Here is a 26,472-nt window from a genome sequence, read left to right as displayed (position 1 = left end):
ACAAATTAAAATCATGTGCCACCTGACAGCATACACAAGGAGAAAAACTAGCATCAATTCTGTGATATTCCTGACAAAGACATATAACCTGAATCTAATTATAAGTAAACATTAGATAACCCAAATTGAACGACATATCACAAAATAACTGACCTATAATTTTTAAAAGTGTTATCAAGATTAAGAAAGTTAACGAAAGACTATAAAACTATCCCAGATTGAAGAAAACTAAAGAGATACCGCAACTAAAAGCAACACATGATTCTGAATTAGATCCTTTTGCTATAAATTTAGGACATGATTGGGACAACTGGCAAAACTTGAACGAGGTCTGAATATGGGATGGTAAGAATGTGTCCATTTTAAATTCCTATTTTAAGGGTCGTGTTGTGGTTATGTAGGAGATCTTGTTTGTAGAAAACATGGTTAAATATATGTAAAATCATAGCTAAAAACATAGGGAAACTTTTAAATTCTCATTTTTATTACCACTACTCCACATTATTTGAAAAATTTCAAAGAGAAATTTAAAATACTCTAACCTTTCACAAAGCATACTGCTATGCCAAATTGATATTTCTGTCCTATTCAAAAAAGCCTTAAAACAACCAATGATGCCAATATTTTCTCTCTCTCTCCTTGTTGTTTTTGAAGGAGTTATAAATCAATATCTATCCTATGTAAGTAACAGAAAATTCGAGCTTAGGTAGTAACTCAGTGAGACATCACCATGTAGACAGAGGAGTTCCCGTTCCCACTCCAATTTCAATGAGGCAATATGGGACCCATGGGACAGTCTGAACCTCACTTTCATCCTGAGCACACAGCTTGGCGAAATAGACACTTGGAACCAAAGTCACCAATGAGTCACATCCTAATTGCTAATGAAACAAACAAATAAAAATGACAGAAATGAAGAGTGGGCCTGGGAAGAGATTAGAAAAGCCATAGGAAAGACAACAGACTGGATAAGGCAGAAATCTCCTCAGAGAGCTCACGGCAGCTGAGACTGTTCCATATCTGGGTATACATTTGGGAATAAGCTATGTGTTGAACACTAGGCTCCCCAGCTTTGAGTGAGTAAGGAAACTCAACAGAAAGAAATCAGCCCTCTTTGTGAAAGCTGCTGCCTGATGTTGAGTATGCCAGAGTAAGTAGGATGACCAAGAATTGAAACCAGGTCTAGACCTTTAATCAAAATGCTACATTGTCTCTATCCCAATAAATTAAGTCTGTATCTTCACCTGGAACAGGCTCAGATTTAACTTCAACTTTGTTAGACAAAGGATACAAAGATATTTTACATCACACACAGTCACATAGACGCTGAGAGACACACTGCCCGTTAGCTCACACCACATTATAATAGGGATCTACTTCTCACAGCAGCAGCCTGGGTACAGGGGACAGATACGCCTGCATCACTCTAGGAATCTTCACGTCAGTGCATCTGCCTCAATGAGCAGAGGAGACAGAAGTTCTGCATCCGCATTTCCAAACCACTTCAAAATTTTTGCTCTCTCTGCCAAATGCCTTTTATCATAACCTTGCAAATTAATAGACAATATTTCATTTTTTAATCAATAAAATGGGGAGATGTGTATACTGCTCGGGCACTCCTTTTAAAGTGGTATCATAAGAAAATGCATTTAAAAAGTCAAAACAGGAACTCTGAAAAGACAACACAGTATTTTAAGATCTCAAAATGCCATCAAAATAATTTAAGATTAGATTATATCAAAATCATTCCCAAATTATAGTTTACGTAAAATGATTCTGCAGAAGGATTTGCTTTATACTGAAGTATCCCAATACACCAACTCCCAATTTTCTGTGCCAGAAGAACCCAAAATAACAACTAATTTGAAACTGAGTTAAATTTTATTTTAAAAAGTATGTTATAGTTACACAGACATATAGATGTTTTTGGCAATTCAGTACCACATACTGTGTTTTATTATTATGTTTAAACATTTCACTTTGCAGAAACTTGCTGCTCAACTCTTTATACGCTATCTAATTCTAACGCAAATATCAATCAGCCTAGAGCAGAACTGTTCGCTCACTTAAACTTACTAATTCTTACTTTTTTAACAGCAAAGAGGTAACTACTTTTCGTGCTTATTTTTACAGTTGATACTGTTTAAACCTGTTTAGTCAGTCAGTCAGCAAATATTCATCGATCAGGAACTAAGGACCAAACACTGCTTAAGTCAAAAAGCATTTAGATATAAGGAAAATCAGTGGTTAAATCCATTGAAAATATTTAAATGGAGCAGATGGAATCAAAATGAGACTGGAAGAATTATTAACAGTGACTTAAAAATTATTGTTAAAATAGCTAGTGACTTCCTGGTATTTTTAAAATACTCACTTGTAGCAAATACGAACTGCCTGGTTCTAATAAGCTTACGGCTTCATTCTGCATCGTGTTCTGTTGTGTAATTGCATCTTCTCGTTTCCGCTCTTTCTGCCCTGCTTCGTCATCTTCATATTCATCTAAGCACTGAAAGAAAGAATAGTTTCCATTTTTATTCCCACATAATATTAATAGAATGTTCTGATAGTACGTGAAGATACATTTAATAGCATTAAAGAAATATTTGTGCATTCAGACACTAATTTACACAATAAAGGTGTTCCTTTCAGCAATATGTACATTTAATTCCTGTAAACTAAATTATCTGCTAAAACTGTGTCTACATTAAACAAGGCACTTTTCGGAGGGTAACAAAAGATACACCACAGACATGGAATTTAAAGTCTAGTGGGAAAGATATATACATACACATATACCTACATGCAGATAATGATAAAGGCCATTTTGTAGCTTAGAAGTACCTAGAAGTATATACAGAAAGAATATTTTCACCTAGGAAGTAAGTCTTCTGCAGACTCTGTAGAAGAGCTTATAATTTAAAAGATGGGTATAATTAGGAACTGCAGATATAAAAAAAAGAGAATTTCAGATGGTGGGAAGAGTATATGGAAAAGCTTACAGGAAAGGGTATTACTAAAAAAGTGGAATCAACAACAGCAGTTTTCTATCTCCAGACTTTTTACATGAAAAAGAAAACTATGAACAGAAAAACTCTAGCCATTACACCCACTGTGGAATGGGTTATCTGTTCCTTGCAACCAAACACATTCCTATCCAATACACTGCCCTAAAGGTTCTGAGAGCAACAAAAAAATAAATAAATAATGTCTCTGCAGGCACTGTAAATACTAAGACACGGATAAAGCATGGTATGGCAAGAAAGATAACAGGACTTACAAACTGTGCAAAACGAGAAAAAAGACTGAGGCCACTGTGCAAACCAAGAAGGGTCCCTGGAGTGTCTGGAATAGAAGGAATATGGTAGATAAGCAGCACATTTGAAGACACAAGGTCTACAATGGGGGGTGTGGGAGAAAACATCTGTCTGAGACAGAGTCTTAAACTAGGATGATGTGGAGAGGAAGCTGGTGGACAGAATGGAAAGGGCGGATTTAAGAAACAAGCAGGCTGAGATTCCAGAGAATGTTCAGGGTCCTCTCCTGGAATGCAAGTGACTGTGTGTACAGATGTCACCTGGCCCTCGTCATGTCACCCTGCAGAAACTGGGGCTTGGGTAATCTCTACAAGAAAAATGATGATACTGGGTTACTGCTATTGCTGAGAGTAATAAACTGTCCTCAACTCTGGCCCAGGAAACGACCGTCTTCTGCCAGGATCCATGAAATGATACAGGCTAACACGTTAGCTTGCAAGCAGGGTAAGATCTCAGACCCTTCACAATTCTTGACAGAGGTGAGGAATGGAAAGGCATATGCTCTGATCACAAAGGAACATAAATAATAAATAGTCAGAGAAGCCTGGACTTCTCTTTACATAGCATGGAAAGATATTATAGCGCTACAATTCCCTGGACTATAAGTAAACACGACTGCAACTGATTTTGGGAAAAGAACCGGTATACAGCAATTCAGGGCATAGATGAACAGGGACAGGGACAAAAAGTGCAGAGACTAGTTAACACAGCAGGCAATTTGATCCAATAAAAAATGACATATCCTAGCTGGAAAACAGAACTAATAAAAGAAATCTTGCAAAGGGTACCAGAGTTTAAGAAATTAATCCTGATTAGTAAAAAAATCTCTCTTAGGACTTTTTAAAAAACTTTTTCAAACCAATAGACAGTATCATGTTTAATGGCAAAATACCAACAAAATTTAAAAGCAGAATCAGACTTAAGACATTGATGTCCACTATCAACATAGTCATTAACATCACTCTGGAAGTGCTGATAAAACTAGATAAGAAGAATAAGCGATATCAATATTAGAAAAAAGACAAAATTCCATCATTTCAGATGATATTATTTTGTCAAGAAAATAACCTAAAAATATTTTAGATTAGTTCCTTAAGATGGTTTTTCAATAAGTATGCAAAAATAAATAGCTTCCCAAAGTAACATCAATAGCCAGTTAGACTATATAACTTTAATAATAACCATAAAAATAACCTAAAATACTTTATGAAAAAACTATAAAACTTTAGTGAGGGATATAAATTAAAACCTATTCTTAAATTGAGAAAAACCTAATATTGTGAAGGTATCAATAATCTGCAAATCAATTTATAAATTGAATAAAAATTGCAATCAAAATCTTAGTGGAGGGGCTGGCCTGGTGGTGTGGTGGTGAAGTTCGCACACTCAGCTTCAGCGGCAGGAGGTTAGCAGGTTCGGATCCAGGGCATGGACCAACGCACCGCTTGTCAAGCCATAGCTGTGGCAGGTGTCCCACATATGGAGTGGAGGAAGATGGGCACGGATGTAGCTCAGGGCCAATCTTCCTCAACAAAAAGAGGAGGATTGGCAACAGATGTTAGCTCAAGGATAATCTTCCTCGCCAAAAAAAAAATCCTTAATGGAATTTATTTGGAAAGTAGAGGTGGATCATCTGGACAAATAAATACATAAGACATCCAGAAAAATTACTTTTTAAAAAAGAGTTACGGCAGAACACTCACTCTAGTTAACACTAAAATGCATAAAACCACAATAATGACAACTGTATGATGGAGGTCCTACAACAGAAAAGAGAATTAAGTCAAGGAATTCTTCAATATATAGCACTTAGACAAGAGGTCAACCATTTAATGCTTGGCAGGGGCTGAGAAGCAAGAGTATAAAATCTGAAAAAAATAAAAAGTGGTCTCATCTCTGATATTCTACTCTGTGAAAGCAATCGTCTCTCATTCTCCAGTACCTGGAATGCAAAAAATCCCTGACTGTAGGATCCCATGTCAGTAGCAGAAGCTAGAATTCTTATATCATAGTTAGTACAGACAGAAAGGAAAAGTTGAGGCAGGTAGCCATGAACTCCCTGAGCACTGGATGTTATTTTATTTCTTTCTTTTCACTTTCTGAGACCCAGCCCTCAACACTAACTCTCCCTCCTCCCACTCCCTCAATAAATGTGGACTCCCTTACCAGCACATTAAAAGGAAAAAAAAAAAAATCAGTAAATATTTGGTAAATGAGTAACCAAGATGAGACAAATCAGGGAGATGGACTGTGACACCCCAAGGTAAAATTCTAAATGTTCTTTTCCACAGCAACACTGTCACCCCCTGACCTGGGAACCTAGTCATCACACATACAACCTCTGTGGAAAGGGTGTGCATCTTACACTCCAGGCAGCTTTCAGAACAGGGATTACTTGATGAATCACAACTTCCCTCCAAAGTTCTAGCAACCAGTATAGTTCTTTTAGCAACAAGTATCCTACAAATTCTTTACGCTATCTTGTATAACCAGAATAAATACACCTGGAAGAACAACTTGGGGGAAATGGTGAGAAATGAGAAGAATGAAAACAAAAAAAGAGCTGAGTTAATTGAGAAAGATGGGTAGACATTTTCTACTTCTATTTCTTACAAAGATTAATAATTCTCTAAGCACATAGCCTACTGGTATCCTTAAGGGAGAGAGAGTTGTTTTACACGGATTAGAGAGGAAGTTGCATGAGAAGTGGGTTAACAACTATTTGAAATCTAAACCAAAAAGTCAGATTTTATGAAATGACATCTTCTAAACAGAGATAACAACAATAAGCACTGTTGATTCTCATCAAGCTCTTTCTTTTCCCAAAGTTGCATTTTAGAGTGCTAATATTTTAGCAAACAAAATCCCTGAAAAAAAAAGAAAATGTATAATTTTCATTGCTAATAACAAATTACTAATGTTGAAAAAAAGAGAAGCTATAACATATTCTAAAAAAATTATTCAGATTATTGCTACAGATCTGACAAAGTAGCCAAATAAAAAGGAAATTAGGATATTTTTAAAGTCCTATTAGTTAGAATTCAAAAAACTGCACTTCATAGGAACAGAACAGAAAATTCAGCAATAGACCCACACAGACAAATCAAGTTTACAATAAAAATGGAAACACACCAGTGGGAAAAGAAGGACTTTTCAATATATGGTTTGGGGATAACTGGATAGTTGTATTAAAAAAGATGAAATTGGGGGCTGGCCTGGTGGTGCAAGAGGTTAAGTGCGAGCGCACCGCTGCGGCGGCCCGGGGTTCGCCGGTTCGGATCCCGGGCGCGACGCACCACTTGTCAGGCCATGCTGTGGCGGTGTCCCATATAAAGCGGAGGGAGATGGGCACAGATGTTAGCCCAGGGCCAGTCTTTCTCAGCAAAAAAGAGGAGGATTGGCAGATGTTAGCACACGGCTGATCTTCACAGGGAAAAAAAAAAAAAAAGATGAAGTTGGATTTACTCCACATACCAGGATAAATTTCAGTGCATCATTAAAAATGAGAAAAATTTGAACAGATACTCCACCAAATACAGGGATGGGAAATAAATACATGAAAAAAGGCTCAATATCATTACTTATTAGGGAAATGCAAATTAAAACCATAATGGGCTATCACTACACACACCTACCAGAATGACTCAAGTTAAAGACTGACAATACCAAGTGTTAATGAGGATTTGAAACACCTGAATACCTCCTATATTGGGAGGAGAACTAAAAATGGGTGGGAACTAAAAATGGTATAGCCATGTGGAAAACAGTTTGGCGGTTTTTTACAAATTTAAATATACACTTACCATATGACCCACCGATTCTATGCCTAGTTATTTACCAAAAGACATGAAAACATGTTTACTCAAAACTGGTACAAAAACATACAAAAAAATCAGCTTTATTCATAATAGCACAGAACTGCAAACAGTCCATATATCCAACCAAATGGTGAACAGATAAACAAACAGTAGAGTACAGTCATGTAGTCGAATACTCCTCAGTAACAAAATGAATGAATCTCAGAGCATCCTGCTAAGTGAAAGACACTGGAAAATAGTGACAGAAAGCAGACCAGTGGTTGCCAGGCGCTGAGTGCGAGGGGAGGCGGCTGACTGGAAAGGGGCAGGAGTGATGGATACGTTCTATATCCTGATTCTTATGGTGGTTTACCCAGTCATGTACCTATGTCAAAATTCATCAAATTGCACTCTTAAACCAGTAGCATATTATTGTATGTAATAACACCTTAACAAATATGCTTACAAAAAAAGACATATCATAGAAGTACTGAACAAATGAAATGAGTTAAAAAAAAAAAATGAACCTAAATCCGATTAAGCCTCTAGATCCAACTACTAATTATAGGAAACAGGACAGAAGAACATATTAGACAACACCATGGAGATGCAGTCATGAAATACAGATTGTGCGAAACTCTAAGCAGGGGTCAGAAAACTATAAGGATGAAGGAGCAAATATTTTAGTCCTCTGGGGCCACATAAGGTCTGTTTTTTTTTTTTTTTTAACAACCCTTTAAAAATATAAAAATCATTCTGAGCCTTACGTCATACAGAAACAAGCCTCTGCTGACTCCTGCTATAAAAGGCAAATGGCCAATTTCTACAACTAATAAATTGCAAGGGGAGAGAGGGAAAAGTAGAAGAGACACATAAATTTGAAATTCAAAGGCATACGAACCAGTACAAATGTACTGACCTCATCCGCATCCTTATTCAAGGAAACTACTTTAAAAATTATTTAAGAGACAATTTAAACAATGAATATATGATGAAATTAAGTCTCAGGAGTTTCATGAGATTAAGGAACTATTTTTAACTTTTTAAGGTGTGATAGTGATTTTTTTTGTTGTTTAAAAAGAGTCCATATCTTTTAGAGACATATACCAAAATATTTAAGAAGGAAATAATACGCCATCTGAGATTTGCTTTAAAATAACATAAGAGAGGCGGGCCAGCCCCGTGGCTTAGCGGTTAAGTGCGCGTGCTCCGCTGCTGGCGGCCCGGGTTCGGATCCCGGGCGCACACCAACGCACCGCTTCTCCGGCCATGCTGAGGCCGCGTCACACATACAGCAACTAGAAGGCTGTGCAGCTATAACATACAACTATCTACTGCGGCTTTGGGGGAAAAATAAATAAATAAAAATTAAAAAGAAAGAAAGAAATAAGAGACAGAATGGGTAGTGTGTGGTAGTAGAGACAAAACAAAACCAGCCACGAATGGATAATTGTGGAAGCTGAAGGACGGGTACGTGGAGGGCTTCATTATACATTCTCATTTTTGTATATGATTGAAATTCCTATAATAAAGTTTTTAAAATAGCAATAAAATTTGTGCATTGACTAAACTAGAACTAGATAAATATCTTATTCTAAGTAGAACACTTCTGCCTCTAGAGAACAAAATGATGGAATATTACTTGAAAACTGTTTTTAAGAAATGAGAAATGTTTGCAATTTGATGTAGAGTGAAAAAAGTGACATATGAATAAAAAGAAAAATATATATTAACTATCTCTAGATTGATTTTTTCTTTTTTTTTTTAATAATTGTCTGTAAAGTGTGAGATTAGAAAATTATAAGAGCTCAAATTTTGGAATCAGAGAGATCTAGATTCAAATCCCAGGCCTAACACTTAAAATATTATTAGTAACAGCATCTACTGTTAACTGAATATTTTCTAGGTGTGTAGGGCACTGTTAAGCACTAACGTCTAGCATTTCATATAATTCTCACAAAAATCTTAGGAGGCGTGTACTACTTCACGGAAGATGCATCTGAGGATTAGCATTAAGTAACAGGCTTACGGACACAGTTGTTGAGGGGTGCAGTCAGAACTCCAACCCAAGCTGTCTAACTATAAACTCTAAACTCAATCTTTCAACTGCCAGGTGTAATCTATTCATCAGTCATGACATCCATTCAGTGCACTGCAACACAGAATTTTTATGCAGAAAAGGAACAGAACAGAAAATATTAGCACTTTTTTGTGAAACTTCTGTTTCAGATTATCTGTGAGGGTACTGGGTTACTTTGTAGAACAGAATTACTGGGAGTTGCAGGAAAAAAAGACTGGCTATGAGCTGGTGGTTATTGTAGCTGGATGACAGTTACATAAGGGTTCACCAACTCTGTAGTTCTGTGTAAATTAACATTTTTATATTTCTTTTTTTAATTTTAAAGGCACTTCCTGGAAGAATTCTTGTATCAAGTTTCACTTTCATGTTTACTTCAGTCACTGACAGCAGAGCAAGCTTCCCCAGGTCTCATCCATCACTGTACAGATGCTTGTTTCCACATCACTCTGTACATTGCCTAACCTGATCCAATCCTGCAGCCCTCCTCTCCCTTCCCAATCATTCCATTGTGCCCTCTGGAATTCCTGCTGATTAACATTTTGCTCTCCTCAGCTGGCTCCCTGAACAAGGCCTTTATTTCCCCTTGTAGCTCTCTCAACTGGAAGCTATTTGTTTTTTAATTTCTCTCATACCTTCGGGCCTTTAGTGTCCTCTAACTAAAGGTTAGTGTCTCTTCTGACTACCTTTCCAGAGTAGGTCTCTCCTTTGGCCATAATGCTCTAACCCAGTGATGCTCATTCAGTTAATACCACTCCCTAAGAGGCATGGAATTTTGTGGAGGCCTTTTTGGTCATACTGATGACTAAGGGATGCTACCGGTTTATGGATCAGAAGCATGGAATGTTTTTCTTGCAATTTGAAAAATCAGTCCCTCTAAGAAAGAACTGACCCACATGTCATTCAAATGTAGAATGTAATACTGAATAGTTATGCAGGTGAAAAATCTATAATCATCTAAGGCTAACCACATTTTACTTCTAAAACACAGATTTTTCCAGGAAGACCACTACTCTATAAATCCAAGGAATGTGATATTTTGTTAGTAATCTTATAAAAAAAAAAAGTTGCTCAACATTTTGGAAAATGTCACTAACAGCGAAACTATTCATGGTATTTGAGTCACTAATAAAGCACACTTTTATCAGTCCAAAAAAAAAAGTCTGAAAGCCACTATGCTATGTTTTTAAAGAAGACCTTGCCTGAGGCAACAGACTGCACCTTCACAATAGCAGCATTACCAGAGAATATTATACTTGTATTACAAACGTGGCAGATATAGTACATATTCAATAAATGTTTGCTGAAGTAAATCCTGGGGTGTGTAAAGGAGAGACTAGACTGACTGGACCAGATTACAAAGGACACTGAGGCTAAGGAGGAGTTGAGACTTGAAGTCCTAAATATATAGAAACCAGCCAATTATTGTTTAATTTCGTGAACAAATGAGAGCTATAACACACTGTTTTTGAAAGACTAATCTTAGAGTGATACATATGTTAAATGTGCAAATAAACTTGACTTAGGAATGTTAAGGCAGTAGTTTCCTACTACTAAAATTTCTATTACTACAGCTTGAAGGTTTTTAATATATCAAAAAATTTAACGAGCTCAGAGACTGAAATAACTAAAACGGATCCATATCATGGTAGCTTTCCCCTATCAATTTTATAAAGCAGAATTTCACAAAATTCAGGAGTCAGAAAAAGCAATCAACATACTATCTGCCTACTTTAAACAAATTTTCTTTTAATGTATTTTTAAATGTTTCCAATATATGGAGAAGAGCATATTCCATAGGACTTTTTACTTACATTAAAGAGAATTCTTGGACAGTAGGGCGCCATAGACAACCATCACTCACAGCTATTATTTATCCAACAACATGCATACTAAACTACCCAAGAAAATACAATTTTAAAAAATATTTCAAGTCATTGAAAAATTGTTAAAATTAATTTTTAATGAAATAAATGCTTAAGCCAAGTTGTGGATACTTTGATATTTTGACAGAATAAATTGTGTGGTATACTATCTAGTTCTTGGAAGAGTTCAGCTAGATATTGCTTCACATACCTTTTTATTCCTTCACATTTGTTCTCTTTCATAAGAGCTGAGTCTTATAAATGAAACATCATTCATTCATTTCCAAACAATATTGATAATAATTCACAGAATGCATTAAAAAATGCTAGTTCCTTTAATTTTCAGAATCCTCCCCAAATTTTAATATCATTCTCTTCTATCCAAATGCCTCAGTCTATGTAACATACGCACATCTGATCTTAATATAAAGAAGCCACACAACTTCCTTAGGTGTTTTAGTTTTTCAATAAATTTCTGCAAAGTATAAACACTTCTCTACAAAGTTCTAACACTAGGGAATAGCATAACATTTTCTTCATATGAACGGAAATTAGTAACAGAATTACAACAAAGCTAAAATGAAATGCAAATTTCAAACAGCCAAGTAAGTTTAATTGTATCTATGTACAATAAATCATATAAATGTGACTCTAAAAGCATGCTGATTTCCCTTTGCATTTAAAAGAAAATCAAGTAAGCAATCTTAGCAAAGCTTTTAGGGAAAATTCAAAAAAACTATACAGCTCCATGAGAGGGGGAAAAAAGTCTGTATTTGGGATCACACAATTACAAATTATGAATATCGATGAGTGCCTTTCCAAAATGCAAGTTACTATATCCATGAAAGGTATCAGGGGAGTTGAGATAAATTCCACTCGCTTTCTTCAACTAGGCCACGTCAACCCTATCAGCACTGCTGCTCGTTTATCTGCTTCCCTCTCCGTAATACCCTCTCCTCATCCTCCATTAGTCCTTTATCCAGCATACATCACTCTGTCATCACTCAACCTCTGCCTCACTCTTCCTTACCTTCCCTCCCTGCTAAGCCAAGAGGCTTATTTTGAAATGGTTAAAAAAAAACCTTCCAACATAATGAAAAGAAAACTGAAATAAGATCAAATTAATAAACATCTCTATGTGAACAGAACTGAGCAAAATAAACAAATGACCTCTCTCCTCTCATTAGGTAGCTGAAAAAAGCCACATATGTCTATATTATAATGATTAAAAATTGCTATACACACACACACACAAAACCCTATACTAGAAAGTTTGGGAACTAAATGGAGTAAATTAAAATGTATGAATTTCCAAGACTAATTATTAAACACCCTGATTAACTTTGTAAATTAGCAACCAATCTATCACACTGAATTAGTTATGCTTTCTAACAACTTGGTAACAATAAAAGTACTTTGATTTCATGGATTTAAAAGCTGAGTTTGCAATAAAAGCTGGCCTTTTAGATTAAAAAAAGAAATCTTATTTGTAAATAATCTGAAAACAAAACTCTCCAGAAACAGAAAATGAAAACAGAATTTAATAATTCTTCAATTTTAAAGAACCTTCCCCATTATCAAAATTCTATATCAAGTCAAACCTGTAAAAAACAGAGAGTAAAATGATAGTTACCAGGGGATTGGGGGTTGGGAACAAAATTGACGGTGTTTAAGAGTACAAACTTACAATGAGTAGTAAATAAGCCACAGGAGATCTAATGCACAGTATAGGGAATATAGATAATAATATTGTACTATAATCATGTAATGTGATAAATATGACAGCAATCATATTACAACACAAAAATGTATCAAAGTAACACGCTGCATACCTTAAACTTACAAAATGCTACATATCAAATTTATTCAATAAAAAAATTCTACACCAATATACCAATACTATCAGATGTGACTCAGCCATGGTCCGTATCTAACCATATTACCTTGTGCTGGCAATCCCACTCACCAAGTCCTCTAAACAGCAATATTCATGATTAGAGAAGCAGCACTCTCACTTTTAGCCATTTCAACAAACAGTAATAAAGATGATGATGGTAAAAATTAAAAAACTAGTTGGGTACTTTTTATTTAAACAGGAAATGACATTTTTCCTAATTACAAAATTAATTAATGTACATTACAAAAAGAAACTTCTAAAATAGAGAAAAGAAGAAATACATCCTTATCTACACAGAAATCAAAATATAATGATATTCACCTGAAATTTGTATAATGTTATAAACTAATGCTATCGCAATAAAAAAAAATCATCCTTAAACAATTGTTATCACTTTGGTACAAATCCTTCTACCAGAACTTTTTTTTTTAATTCAGATAATTGTAGGCATTCTGTTTTGAGATCTACTTATATCATCTCTTTGTTTTCAACAAAAATTTTAGTAGTGCACAGTATATCAGATTATGAATACAGCATGATTTGTTTAATCATATCAGTTCTGGACATATATCAGCTAAACAGCCTTTCATATAAATGTTTTGTACATCTCTAATTTGTACGGCTCTTTAAACATGCCGCCAAATTCTCCTCCAGGAAGGTTGCAGAAGGTTGTCTCATCCTTATTATTATTTTTTTAACTCTCTCCAAACATATTAGGCAAATAATGCTTCACTGAATCCTAGTTAGCAGGATGAACTTACATTATCTCTTTATTGACTTTATGTATTTCTTTATGTATCTTCAGTTTCTACACTGATGTCCTCTCTAAATGTTTATACTGGTTTATTCAACTCCTTAATATTTCTAAAAGCTCTTTATATAACAAGAATGGTAACCTTTGTCTATCATACATTGTCAATTTTTTTTCTAGCTCACCTTTGAATTGCTTAAGTTTTCCGTTGGAGATTTTTTAATAATTTTATTTATTTATTTTTTCCCCCAAAGCCCCAGTAGGTAGTTGTATATCATAGCTGCACATCCTTCTAGTTGCTGTATGTGGGACGCGGCCTCAGCATGGCCAGAGAAAACGGTGTGTCGGTGCGTGCCGGGATCCGAACCCGGGCCGCCAGCAGCGGAGCGCGTGCACTTAACCACTAACCCACGGGGCCAGCCCTCATTTTAAACTTTTTAACTTATCTCATATTTGTTCCACAGTGAGGTTGGAATCTAATGGTTTTTCTTTAACACTAAGCAATTGTTCTCTCTATATACCTGGAATAATCCAGAACTGCAACACTGGCAGTGGCCTGTACGAGTAACGACTCCAGGAGTTCAGCACCCCCTCCAGGTTTCATACCCAGGGGCTCTGAGCAACCCATCTCCTCACTACCAACTCAAAATGCTATCTATATTACGTATTTTTTATACGGCTGTTTTCAGCTTTCTATTCTGTTCCACTGATCTATCTATATTAATACCCAAACCATATTATTTTTATTATTAAAAGTTAATAGTACCTAGTATATCTAGCAGTTTCCTTCATTAGTATTCATTTTTAAAACTCTCTTGGCTATTCCCAGCCAATGTATTCTCCTGGTAGAATAATTATTTCAATGCATTTGAATTAATGTATAAATTATTTGGAAAAAACTGACAATATTTATTAGCTGTGACCTTGTAAAACGGGGACAACAGCAGTACCCACAGAATACGGTTGTTGCTATCCAGGTTAGCGACGAGCAAGAACTAAGGAAATGCAAGCAGACAGGTACGTGGACAGACATAGCAAAAGAGGTGGGATCTGAGTGGACTGGGGAGAGCCAAAAGCAGTCAAGTAGCAGTGACGAGGTGACTCCTAGTTTGCCAGCTCACGGTGTCACTCATGAACGCAGAAAATGTAAAGAAAGGAAACAATGAGGAGTTTGGTGTTGAGCATTTGAAATATTTGTGGGACGTACAAGAGGAAAGGAAGGACCAAGGTACAGATAAAAGGCTAAACCTCTTCTGCTAAAACTGCAGGGGAGGCTCTCAAGATGGCTCTAAATGCAGGTAAGTCAGACGACACAGGCAAACAAAAACAGAGTTCTGACAGAGGGTTCTCTAGTTTCTCTGAGATGTAATTGTGCTCTTCTGCTGACTATCATGGGTGGAAGTTTAGGATAAGGTAATGGGTGGGAGGCGGATTAACATTTAAAATAGACATTGTAGGGCCAGCCCGTGGCTTAGCGGTTGAGTGCGCGCGCTCCGCTACTGGCGGCCCGGGGTTCGGATCCTGGGCGCGCACCGACGCACCGCTTCTCCGGCCTGCTGAGGCCGCGTCCCACATACAGCAACTAGAAGGATGTGTAGCTATGACACACAACTATCTACTGGGGCTTTGGGGGGAAAAAAATAAATAAATAAAATCTTTAAAAAATAATAATAAATAAATAAATAAAATAGACATTGTAGGAAATATGACAGTGAGTGAAATAAAAATATGTAAAGGATTTCCAGACAAGGCTGAGGGTCTAACTCAGAATGAAGACACCAAGACTTCAAAATGCCACCAATCTATAATATCAGCTGTTACTAATTTAAAGCTCATTACTGCTGTGAGTCTAATCCTACTATGAAAACTTACTTATCAATATTTTCAGCAAGTGTCTAATTGTTTTTGGAATGAGTGTGGAGGAGGGTCTTTCCATACCCCTTAATTGTTCAAACAGGTAACTCAGAAGCAAGTCTTGACAAGCCGGATAGTAACTGTGCAATTATAACTTTTGAACATAATAACTTTGTTAATATCATTTTCCATCAATATCTGACTTTCCCCCACTGGAATTTTTTTTAAGTTACTAAATTTAGTGAGAAAAACTCCAGGATCATACTAGTTTTAGGTGCAAATTCTCTCCACAGCTTTCTATTATACATTTTCTTTTATTATTTACAACCCAAGTCTCAACCTAATTAGACTCATTTTAATACTTAGCAGTTGAAAGTAGCAGGCTTGGGTATTTATAACATAAAAATCCCTCAACATGAGTCACAGAAACAATGCTCGAGAAACAAACTAGGCACTAGTATAAGGAAAGACTATCTTCAGAAGGAACTAGCAAAACAGGCAAATGTGTAAACTATATTCTATCTTAAATGTATCAATGACGGCTCTTAAACAAGCACAGTGCTGAGATGGGAAAGATAAACACCACCCTCTCCAGTTCAATAGCTCACAAATTATTGATTACACTCCTGGAAGAGCAGTGATGTGAATAATCAAAGAAAATAACCCAAAATATCTATATTTAGCTTTCAACGATTGTCAGATTTAAACAATCCAGTAGTCACAGTCTTCCTTCAGCTACATCCAATAACGCAATCTAATCTCATGATAGTTATTCTTCAACTTCCTAGATGTTTGGGCAATTTACTTAATCATTCCACGCTTTAGTTTTCCTAATCTGTAAACGAGGATAAGAGCAACAGTTATACCCCATAAAATTGTCAGGATTAAAGGAAATAATGTATGCAAAAAGCTAAGAACAGTGACTGGCACATGGTATTTAGTAAATGTTATATTATCATATTATCATTATTATTGTAACTCCCATCAAAGAACACTCAGATGTATATATAAACATGCTAATAATAACAGCAGCTAACTTTTACTGGACACTACATACTAGGCATTATTCTAATGTTTTGTTTGGATTATCATTTAATCCTCACAGGTAGGTACTATTACCACCCCTGTTTATAGATTTCTTTGGTCAATGCTGTTTCAACTGGAATCACCTTTTCCTTACTTCTCTATGCTAATCCAACTACAAGTATTCAATTCTTCCACATAGCAGGCACTTTGTATTTACTGAATACTTATTTATTGAATGAAACCTTGTCTGATTATTTCAAATGTAAAAATCAGATTATAAATTCTCAATTTCTTAATTTTTAACTCATTCTAGTTCTTGATTACATACCAGACAGCATTGCTCCCTTCTTTCATGTCTACAAATCCTATTTACTTACTCAGATTTTAAGGTTCCCAAAGACAGGAACCTCATCCAGTATTGTTTCTGGATTCTTCAGTCTCTTGTCAGTAATACCTACATAATGGGAACTTAATACATAAATACAAATGCATATTCCCTAATTTAATATTTCTTAAGACCCTCCTATAAAAATTTTAAACAATTTTAACAGCAAATTTATTCACTTATTCAAAAACATTCCTCTTGCTTAAAAATACAATTTGAAAAGTGGTCATGTACACGGAAATAACTTCTGGTAACTACTTGCTATTTTATTCCAGTCAATTTCACCATAGATTCTAATGAGAAACATAGAATTTTTAAGAACTCATATACAGCATGCTTTAAGAAACACTATACAAATGTAGTAAAACATCATTTATTCATCACTGAACAAGCAAAACTTCCCTATGTCTTAAATAATTAATATGGATCACCCTCAACCTCAAACCTCTCCTCCCCTAAATAATGAAAAGCAGTGATAAATACATTCAGAGGATCTGAAATTAAGTTGAGTCTAAAAGGATTGCAGGCAGAAGCCCTGAAACTTTTAAAACAAGTTATATCTTACTAGTTTTTGTGGAAATGTTTATTTATAAGAATACTAAGAAATTCCTATAGTCAAACTCCTTATTGAGATTTTGGGAGGCAGGGAGAGATAAGACTACAGAACAGAAGGCAATCTACCGCATATTAAGATTTCTCCAATGCAATATGCTTTTTCCGAGAATTCAGAAATATTTGGATAAACAAAAATGACAGAATAATTTGGATACATACTTGAACAAAAGGAATGATAGCACTGAATCCTTTGGAACTGAGCAATTATCCTGGAATCTCATTCATGCTTGGAGAAACAAAACCACCAAACAGCTTCTCTATCTCCTTTACCAAGAATTTTCAGTAGAAAACATCCCCAGTTGGTCAATACTACTAAAAAGCAATTACTAAATAAAGGAAGATTATAGGAAAAAGGACCCTAAAGAATAGGTTGAGAGTCATAGTTTTGCTAAGGTTTCCTCACGCACAGCACAAAGCTCGGTGCCCAGATTCTACAGAGGACCTAATGTTTTTGGTTTAGGGTCTGTCAACTTCATCTTCAGTCTTCTTTTCCCCTAGGAACATTCATCTGGCCCCTCTCAAGAAGCTTTACTTTTCTGTTTAAATTTCCTTGTCCCCTATGCACATCCCCTCCTCCCACCAATATAGTCAATCTGAAAATAATTTAAACATATAAATGATTCATACTAATACATAATTCCATTTTTAAGAACTGTTCCTTTCACGAAAAATAAAAAGTTTATGTCTATATAAAACAAACTACAATGATCCTGAATGTAAGCCACCACTGAGCACAGAGACCTAATATTACACCAGTGTAATATTAGGTAAATGAATGAACAACATGTAAACTAATTAATCTACTTTAGCCTAGCATGCTCCCCACCCAGCAAGGGTCTTCTCTTAGCACTCCTTTAGTCCTAAATCCTCCACTTCTCTCCCATCCCTCACTCGGCCCCAAGACTCAAGGACTCAGTCCTCTAGCCCAAGCCTGCAATCTACTATGACCCAAGCAGGCAATCCCACCTGCATGACCAAGAGAGATTCTGCTGCCTCGAGCTCTTTAATAGTTCGGATACACACATCTCGGGCATGAAGAAGAGAAAGGACCTAGGAGAAAACTGGTTAGCTGGGAGCACAGCTTAAAGGAACTCAATCCTAGAATAGTTTGATGGGTAGGAATCCTGGATGAGAGTTTAGGAGTATATGTATATGTGCATTTGAGAGCCTCAGGTTAGGGGGAATGACCAAATTGTACTGACAACGGTTAGACAGTAAAGAAAGTAAAAAAAACAACTAAAAATTTAACCCTTTACCATACAACACCTATCAATAAATGGTGGGTTCATTTTACTGTAACTTTCATTAGGTAACAAACTCTTTGTGCCCTTAATTCTCAGGTTTTGTTGATTATACCAAGGTAGTTAACTGGTGTTTTTTTTAAAAGTTTTTAGAGAGAACACTACTCATGTTAACTCAAAGACAGTAACAATAACAGCTAACAATTATACAGCACTGATGTGCCAGGCACTGTTCTCAGTGCTTTTCAGAGCATAATTCTCTTAACCTTCACAACAACCCTCTAAGATTTAGGTACCATTATTACCCCTACTGTACAAATCTGGAAGCAATAAAGCAACGTGGCTCAAGTCACACAGCTAACAAGTGATGGACTGTGATTTGAACTCAGACAATCTGGCTGCAGAGCCTATGCTCCTAACAACTAGGCCATATTTACTATTTTGTGCTGACAGCTCGTTCTCCGCTTTTACTGATATAAAGAAGGTCCCAAATACAGCAGATATTTTATACAATGTGTATTAACAGGATTAAGGAAGTTTAATGATTTACCAAGAGAAACTGCATAATGACCTCTTTCCTGAGCTTTTGGAGGAATCATAAATACTTATTTATCTAAGATGCTAAAAGGGGAGCCGGAGGGGTGGTATAATGGGAAAAATATATTTCATTGAATCTAAGATGCCATTGCCTGAAAACATACCATTATTTTATTTTATGTGCCACTGAGAAAGAAAATTCTGCCACAGTATAATACGTTATTATTCTAAAACATACCCTAAATAAAAAGTGAACAAAAGTATAACTTAGTCAATGAACTACAGTCACTGATCAAGGACACCTTCAATATATGGTTGCTTACGAGATGAGACCAAGTAAAAGAAAACCAGCATTTCCTAAAATCTGCTATATCATTCTGGGAATCTACATATTTGCAAGAAATTAAAGACTTGAGAACAACCTAAGACTGGGGTTTAAGTTGTGGTTGTAGAGAACCTCAAGACAACATGAGAATTTGGTCAGGGCACATGTATTAGTCTGCTAGAGCTGCTGTTACAAAACACCACAGACTGGGGGGCTTAAACAAAGGAAATTTATTTTCCCACAGTTCTGGAGGCTGGAAGTCCAAGATAAACGTGTCAGCAGGGTTGGTTTCTCCTGAGGTCTCTCATTGGTTTGCAGCAGCTGCCTTCTCACCGTGTCCCCAGGCCTTTTCTGTGCATCTGTGCATCCCTGGTGTCTCTCTTCTTACAAGGACATCATCGGTCATACAGGAATAGTACCCCACTCTTACGATCTCATTCAACCTTAATTATCTCCTTAGAGGTCCTATCTCAAATACAGTCATACGAGGGTTAGGGTTTCAACATATGAATTGGGGGGTGGGAGTTAGGACAAAATTCAGTCCATAACAACATACAGCTCTGCTTAGTGGAACCCATTCCTGGAATACAAAACATCCTATCTCTTACTGCAACAAGCTACTGTTGAGGTAACAGTATTCAACACAAAATCATTTCTACAATAGGATGAACAATTCAAAAAAAAAAAAAAAAAAACCCAGAGGAGCTCTTCATTTGAGACTAAAATAAATTAGAATTTTAAAAATTTGGAACTTTAAAAAATTGTTTAAGCCTCAAGAAAGTATCCTTATTTTTGGTTCTTGCTATATTCTTTATACTAGAATCAATTCATATATATATATATATTTTTGTGTGTGTGTGTGAGGAAGATCAGCCCTGAGCTAACATCCGTGCTAATCCTCCTCTTTTCGCTGAGGAAGACCGGCTCTGAGCTAACATCTACTGCCAATCCTCCTCCTTTTTTTCCTCCCCTCCCAAAGCCCCAGTAGATAGTTCTATGTCGTAGTCGCACATCCTTCCAGTTGCTGTATGTGGGACGCGGCCTCAACATGGCCGGAGAAGCAGTGCGTCGGTGCATGCCCGGGATCCGAACCCGGGCCGCCAGCAGCAGAGCGGGCACACTTAACCGCTAAGCCACGGGGCCGGCCCCTCAATTCATATTTTATATTACAAAGGCAAATCATGCTTTCAGGCAATTTTCACACATTATTTTCTACATTACTTAAGAATAAGAACCACTACTTACCTTTGATTCACGAGCACCTCACGAAGTGCATGGCTTATAGTAGCCACTCAATAAATATCAGAGGGAAGAAGAGTGGAAGGAGAGAAGAAGGAAGTTAGTTAGATATTTATCAATTTAGGGTACAGCACTCTTAATTCTTATCTGCTTTTAGTCTGGTACCCTGCAGATTACTTGAACCAAAATACTTATTCAAAGAAGGTATAAAGATTCATACAGCAAGTTTAAGGTCTAACACAGACTTCAGCTGGTTCTTAGCTTCATGTCACAGTTCACAAAAGTAGAAAGCAAGAAGATCTTATGAACAAAATGTACAGCTCCCCCCAATGAGCACTTAAATGTTACTGGAAAGCAGAAACAGAAACAGTTTAAAGACTTTTGAAAGTTTATAGGCCTATATAATTGCTAGGAAATCTACTAGTCCAAAAGCTGGCTTTTGAAGCCAGCTGTTTCAACAAGAAATTTTTACAGGGGCCGGCCCCGTGGCTTAGTGGTTAAGTGCATGCGCTACGCTGCTGGCGACCCGGGGTTCGGATCCCCGGCACGCACCCACCCACCACTTCTCCGGCCATGCTGAGGCCACGTCCCACAGACAGCAACTAGAAGGATGCGCAACTACGACATACAACTATCTACTGGGGCTTTGGGGAAAAAAACAGAGGAGGACCGGCACAGATGTTAGCTCAGAGCTGGTCTTCCTCACAAAAAAAAAAAGAAAAAGAAATTTTTACAAAAATTTATCTCTTCTCCCCCCAAAAGCCTTCACAAAACAAAGCATTTACATAGAATATGTACTCTAAACCCTAGATACTCAGAAACCATCCACTAAGTAGTCAGCACAGCAGCCCTGGTTTATTATCTTTGTGGCTCCAATCTATAAAGGGAAAAAATGTAGAAGCACAGAGTAAGCTAGAGCTACATGAAAAGAAATAGGCTTGAATGGTTTTTTCAGCTGTCAAGGAATATAAGAATGTACACAGCAAAAATAAAGCAATAGCTAAATGTTTGGTTGGGGTCTTAACCACATAAAAAATATTTCAGTGGCAGTGGACTGAATAACAGATACATGAACAAAGTGAACCATTTTCGGTCTACCATTTGATTTGTGTCCAGGCTTCTCTATAGATTTAGACAATTTAGCAGGAAAGCAAATGGTACAACTACTTTGATTTGACACATCTGAATCAATGAACATTAACACACAACAGTTATTTAGAAAGGAAAACATTCCTTCAGTACAAATGTGCTTATTATGTGGTTTCTTTTCTTTGTAATTGAAATTTAAGGTTTGTTTAAATTGCCAAAATCCCCTATCATTAGGTTTTAGTTTATTTTAAAAGGATCCCAAGTTCTTGCTCTCATATGTCAGAACTGAACAAGACTTTTATAATGAGAGAGAAAACAAAATGTCTACAGAAAATGATAAGTTCATTTTGTCTTAATTCTGACATTTACTGAAAAATGCTCTTATGTAGCATACTTTTCAAAGCCTTTTAAAGAATGATAATAATATGCCTTTCCCATTACATAGTTCAGATCAAATTATATGCCTAACAATTACAAGCATGAAGTATTCATTTACATACCTTCCTTCAGTGTTCAGAACATGTTTACTGTTAACCAAATCATTTATGTTAAAGATTTAAATAGGACCCTAGGTAACAAAATTCCATTTCTCCATACTTCACCTGTTTTCTTATTCCCTTTATCAAATAACTGGTATTTAAATAATGCCTTCCTTCAGAAAGTTTAAAAAAAAGAAAGGTTTTACTTCTATCAATGATTCACTTTTCAAAAGTCAATTAACAAAGAGGAAGCTTTGGGGGCCGGCCCAGTGGCGCATCAGTTAAGTTCGCACGCTCCACTTCAGCAGCCCAGGGTTCACTGGTTCGGATCCCGGGCTCACACCGATGCACCACTTGTCAAGCCATGCTGTGGCAGCATCCCATATAAAGTAGAGGAAGATGGTCATAGAGGTTAGCCCAGAGCCAATCTTCCTCAGCAAAAAAAGAGGAGGATAGGCAACAGATGTCAGCTCAGGGCTGATCTTCCTCACAAAAAAAAAAAAGAGAGAGAGAGAGAGAGAGAGGAAGCTTTGCATTCTGTTTGTAAAAATATTTTCACTTTAAAAGACTAAAAACCCAAAGTAAAGAAAAGACAACTTACTTGAGGTCTAAAGTGAAACTAAAATTTAAAGTTCTCTTAGATTTCAAATAGATTTGAGTTTACACATTCTATCTCTAATAATTCTTAAATAAGGATGATGTTTCCCAAACAGTACACCAAGATGCAGTGAACTCACAGGCCCCTCCTAGGGAAACAAGTCATTTTGATACCTGCGGAACACGGAGTGAACCACTAGCTCAAGGTAGTTCAACCTCAAAATTAGATCCTGCTGCATTCCTTTCTATGCGATCATATCTTTGCAAAACTGAGTCTCTGTAATTTAAAAAAAAAGGCCAAAAAAAATCAATATGGAACAGGAAATGAGAACAGAAGTTCCAATCTGATTCCAAGGTTTAAGAAATTGTGTAGTACCCAAGAGATGCACATATCCCATTAGAAAAAAATTTTAGTTCGTTAAGAACGAAACAAAGCAGTTTTTTTAAAGAAGAAAGTCAAAGAATTCATATTCATTATTTATTCAAGTTGTTAGAACATAAATACTTAAGTTGTTTGGACTTAACTACTAAGGAAATGGAATTATTTGGTATTTCTTTGGATCTAAGGGCATCATGAAAAAATTACTGGCATACCAAGGGTATGGTGAATTGAGCAAGTTTGGGAACCTTTTGATATGAGTATAAACTGAAGTACCATTGGAGCTGTCACTAACTTAATGAAGCATTAACTGACTAGTTTATATCATCATCAAAAGACCATATGGGCCGGCTCCGTGGCTTGGTGGTTAAGTGCGCGCGCTCTGATGCTGGCGGCCCGGGTTCGGATCCCGGGCGTGCCCCGAGGCACCACTTCTCCGTCCAACCCGAGGCCGAGTCCCACGTACAGCAACTAGAAGGATGTGAACCTATGACATGCAACTATCTACTGGGGCTTTGGGGGGAAAAAAATGAATAAATAAAATCTTAAAAAAAAAAAAAAAAAAGACCATATATAGAAGATACTGTGTGAGCTCTAATAATACTCTATATACAAATATATGGCTAATAATACTCTATATAAAAATATATGAAGTCCTCACCTTTTCAAAAAACATTCTCCACCCCTCCCGCTTGCCTTAACTGAAGTCCAGCTCTTGCCTAAGGAGTCCAGCTCCTCTGCAACTCCCCCTGGGGGGAATACTTCTCTGTCCTCCTTTGGGCTTACACAAATTCATCTTCCTCTTTCGGTATTTAGGAAAAACTAGTATTCTTATGATAAGGAACAAAATTCTTCAACAAATTAACAGAGGTCTTAGTAACAACATACACAATGTTTTAGTGACAATATTAATATTATACAGAACTTCTCCAAAACACTTTCAGAGCTACATCCTGCAATATCAATGTCCTCATTATATCAACTATAGCGTTTCTTTGCACAATTTGAAGGCCCACAGAGCCAGCTCAATATTGTTCTGGTTACAGCAATTCAAAGACGCAGCAGCTTTCAGTACTAAGCCCAGGATCTCAATTAATAACAAGCAGGTTGCCAATAGGTTCTGCTACCATGCAACCTTAAGCAAGTCCCTCTACCATCTGAGTTCCAGTCTCCTCAATCATTAAAAGGGTCATTTTGGGGGCCGGCCCAGTGGCAAAGCAGTTAAGTGCGTGCGCTCCACTTTGGCGGCCTGGGGTTCGCAGGTTCAGATCCTGGGTGCAGACCTACACACCGCTCATCAACCCATCCTGTGGCGGCGTCCCATATAAACTAGAGGAAGATGGGCCAGCCCGGTGGCGCAGGCAGTTGGGTGCGTGCGCTCCACTGCGGCAGCCCGGGGTTTGCTGCTTTGGATCCCGGGCGCGCACCGACACACTGCTTGTCAGGCCATACTGTGGCGGCGTCCCATATAAAGTAGAGGAAGATGGGCATGGATGTTAGCCCAGGGCCAGTCTTCCTCAGCAAAAAGAGGAGGATTGGCAGATGTTAGCTCAGGGCCAATCTTCCTCACAAAAAAAAAAAGAAGAAGAAAAGAAAAGAAAAAAGAAAGTAGAGGAAGATGGGCATGGATGTTAGCCCAGGGCCAATCTTCCTCAGCAAAAAAAGAGGAGGACTGGCAACAGATGTTAGCTCAGGGCTAATCTTTCTCAAAAAAATAAAATAAAAGGGTCATTTTCATACAACCACATTTAGTGATGTTCAAATGAAATTATGCTTATTAAAATACTTCATAAAATGTTATGTTACACAAACAACCTCATGGATATATCATTCCTTCAAATATTTATATGCAAGGCACTTTGTTAGCAAATGAGAATAGAGCAACAAACAAGACAGAAATAAACCCTCTCCTCATGGAACTTAGATTCTAGCAGGGGAAATAATATATTTAATCTCAGTTCGCTACCACTAACATGACAAGGAAGAAATATTAAAAAGATATTAGCACATAATTGCAAAAAACTGTAGGCAACAGAATGAGAGATAGCTAAATTTTGGGATACGGAAAGCAGATGGACAATTATTGATTTAGCAGAGCAGAGAAAACTGAAATCTATTTGTCAACTAAAAACAGGAAAAAAAAATTTATACCAAGGAATTACAGAAAAAGCTTAGGAACTGAAAGTATCAGAAGCCCCTAAAAGCAAACAGGAGGGAGGAGTGAGCAAAAACAGGAGGAATAGTGAAAACGTCCATATAACGAGGAAGTTAGGATACCCCATCGCCTACTCTCCTCAGTCAGGCAAGCATCTCATCCCCACAGACATGGTTTACTCTCTACAAATACTGAACCAAAGAGGTGCCTGACTCGGAGACACCAGTGATACTCAAGGGTGGAGGCGAGGAGCACACTGCAATGAGGAGGGGAAGTCTACACATAATACAGTGGCATTTCCAGGCCCCTCCCCACACAGAGCTCAAAATATTAAAATGAAACAAATAATAAATATTCCCCATATTTTCAAACTTATCGTATTTGCTATATACAATAAGTACTTATAATGGTTCCTGTTCACCAAAAAGTCATAGTTCACTATCAAAAAAAAAGATTTATCCGGCCAGCCCAGTGGCCTAGTGGTTGAGTTTGTGTGCTATGCTTCAGTGGCCCAGGGGTCGCAGGTTCAGATCCCAGCCGTGGACCTACACACCACTCATCAAGCCATGCTGTGGTAGCATCCCACATGTAAAATAGAGAAAGACCGGCTCAGGGAAATCTTCCTCACCAAAAAAAAAAAAAAGATTTATTATGTTCAAGTTTACATAGAAAAAGAGAAAAAGGAGAAAGAAAGGGAACTATTTTCAGAGACTAGATGATAATCTTGTCAGGGATCCTTTAGACAATGAATAAAGAGGCAATTCAATGCCATTTCAAATAATATACAAAACGGTTGCAGTTATTTTAAAATGCATTAGAAAAAATATACCTAGTATACTGAACCTGTAAT

The 26,472-nt window shown here is 36.9% G+C and overlaps 1 protein-coding gene across 1 annotated transcript in view; it reads right to left on the bottom strand.

The window, feature by feature from the left end:
- The window catches only part of PAWR (pro-apoptotic WT1 regulator), a 101,115-nt gene that overhangs the window by 29,836 nt on the left and 44,807 nt on the right, over positions 1–26,472 (bottom strand). Inside the window, exon 2 of the mRNA XM_058568731.1 lies at positions 2,375–2,506. Within this exon, the coding sequence (XP_058424714.1) occupies positions 2,375–2,506 (132 nt within the window). The remainder of the gene's footprint in view (positions 1–2,374; positions 2,507–26,472) is intronic.

The sequence above is a fragment of the Diceros bicornis genome, chromosome 25 (assembly GCF_020826845.1).
Source record: "Diceros bicornis minor isolate mBicDic1 chromosome 25, mDicBic1.mat.cur, whole genome shotgun sequence".
In the NCBI taxonomy this organism is placed as follows: domain Eukaryota; kingdom Metazoa; phylum Chordata; class Mammalia; order Perissodactyla; family Rhinocerotidae; genus Diceros; species Diceros bicornis.
This window is presented reverse-complemented; position numbering and strand designations above follow the sequence as displayed.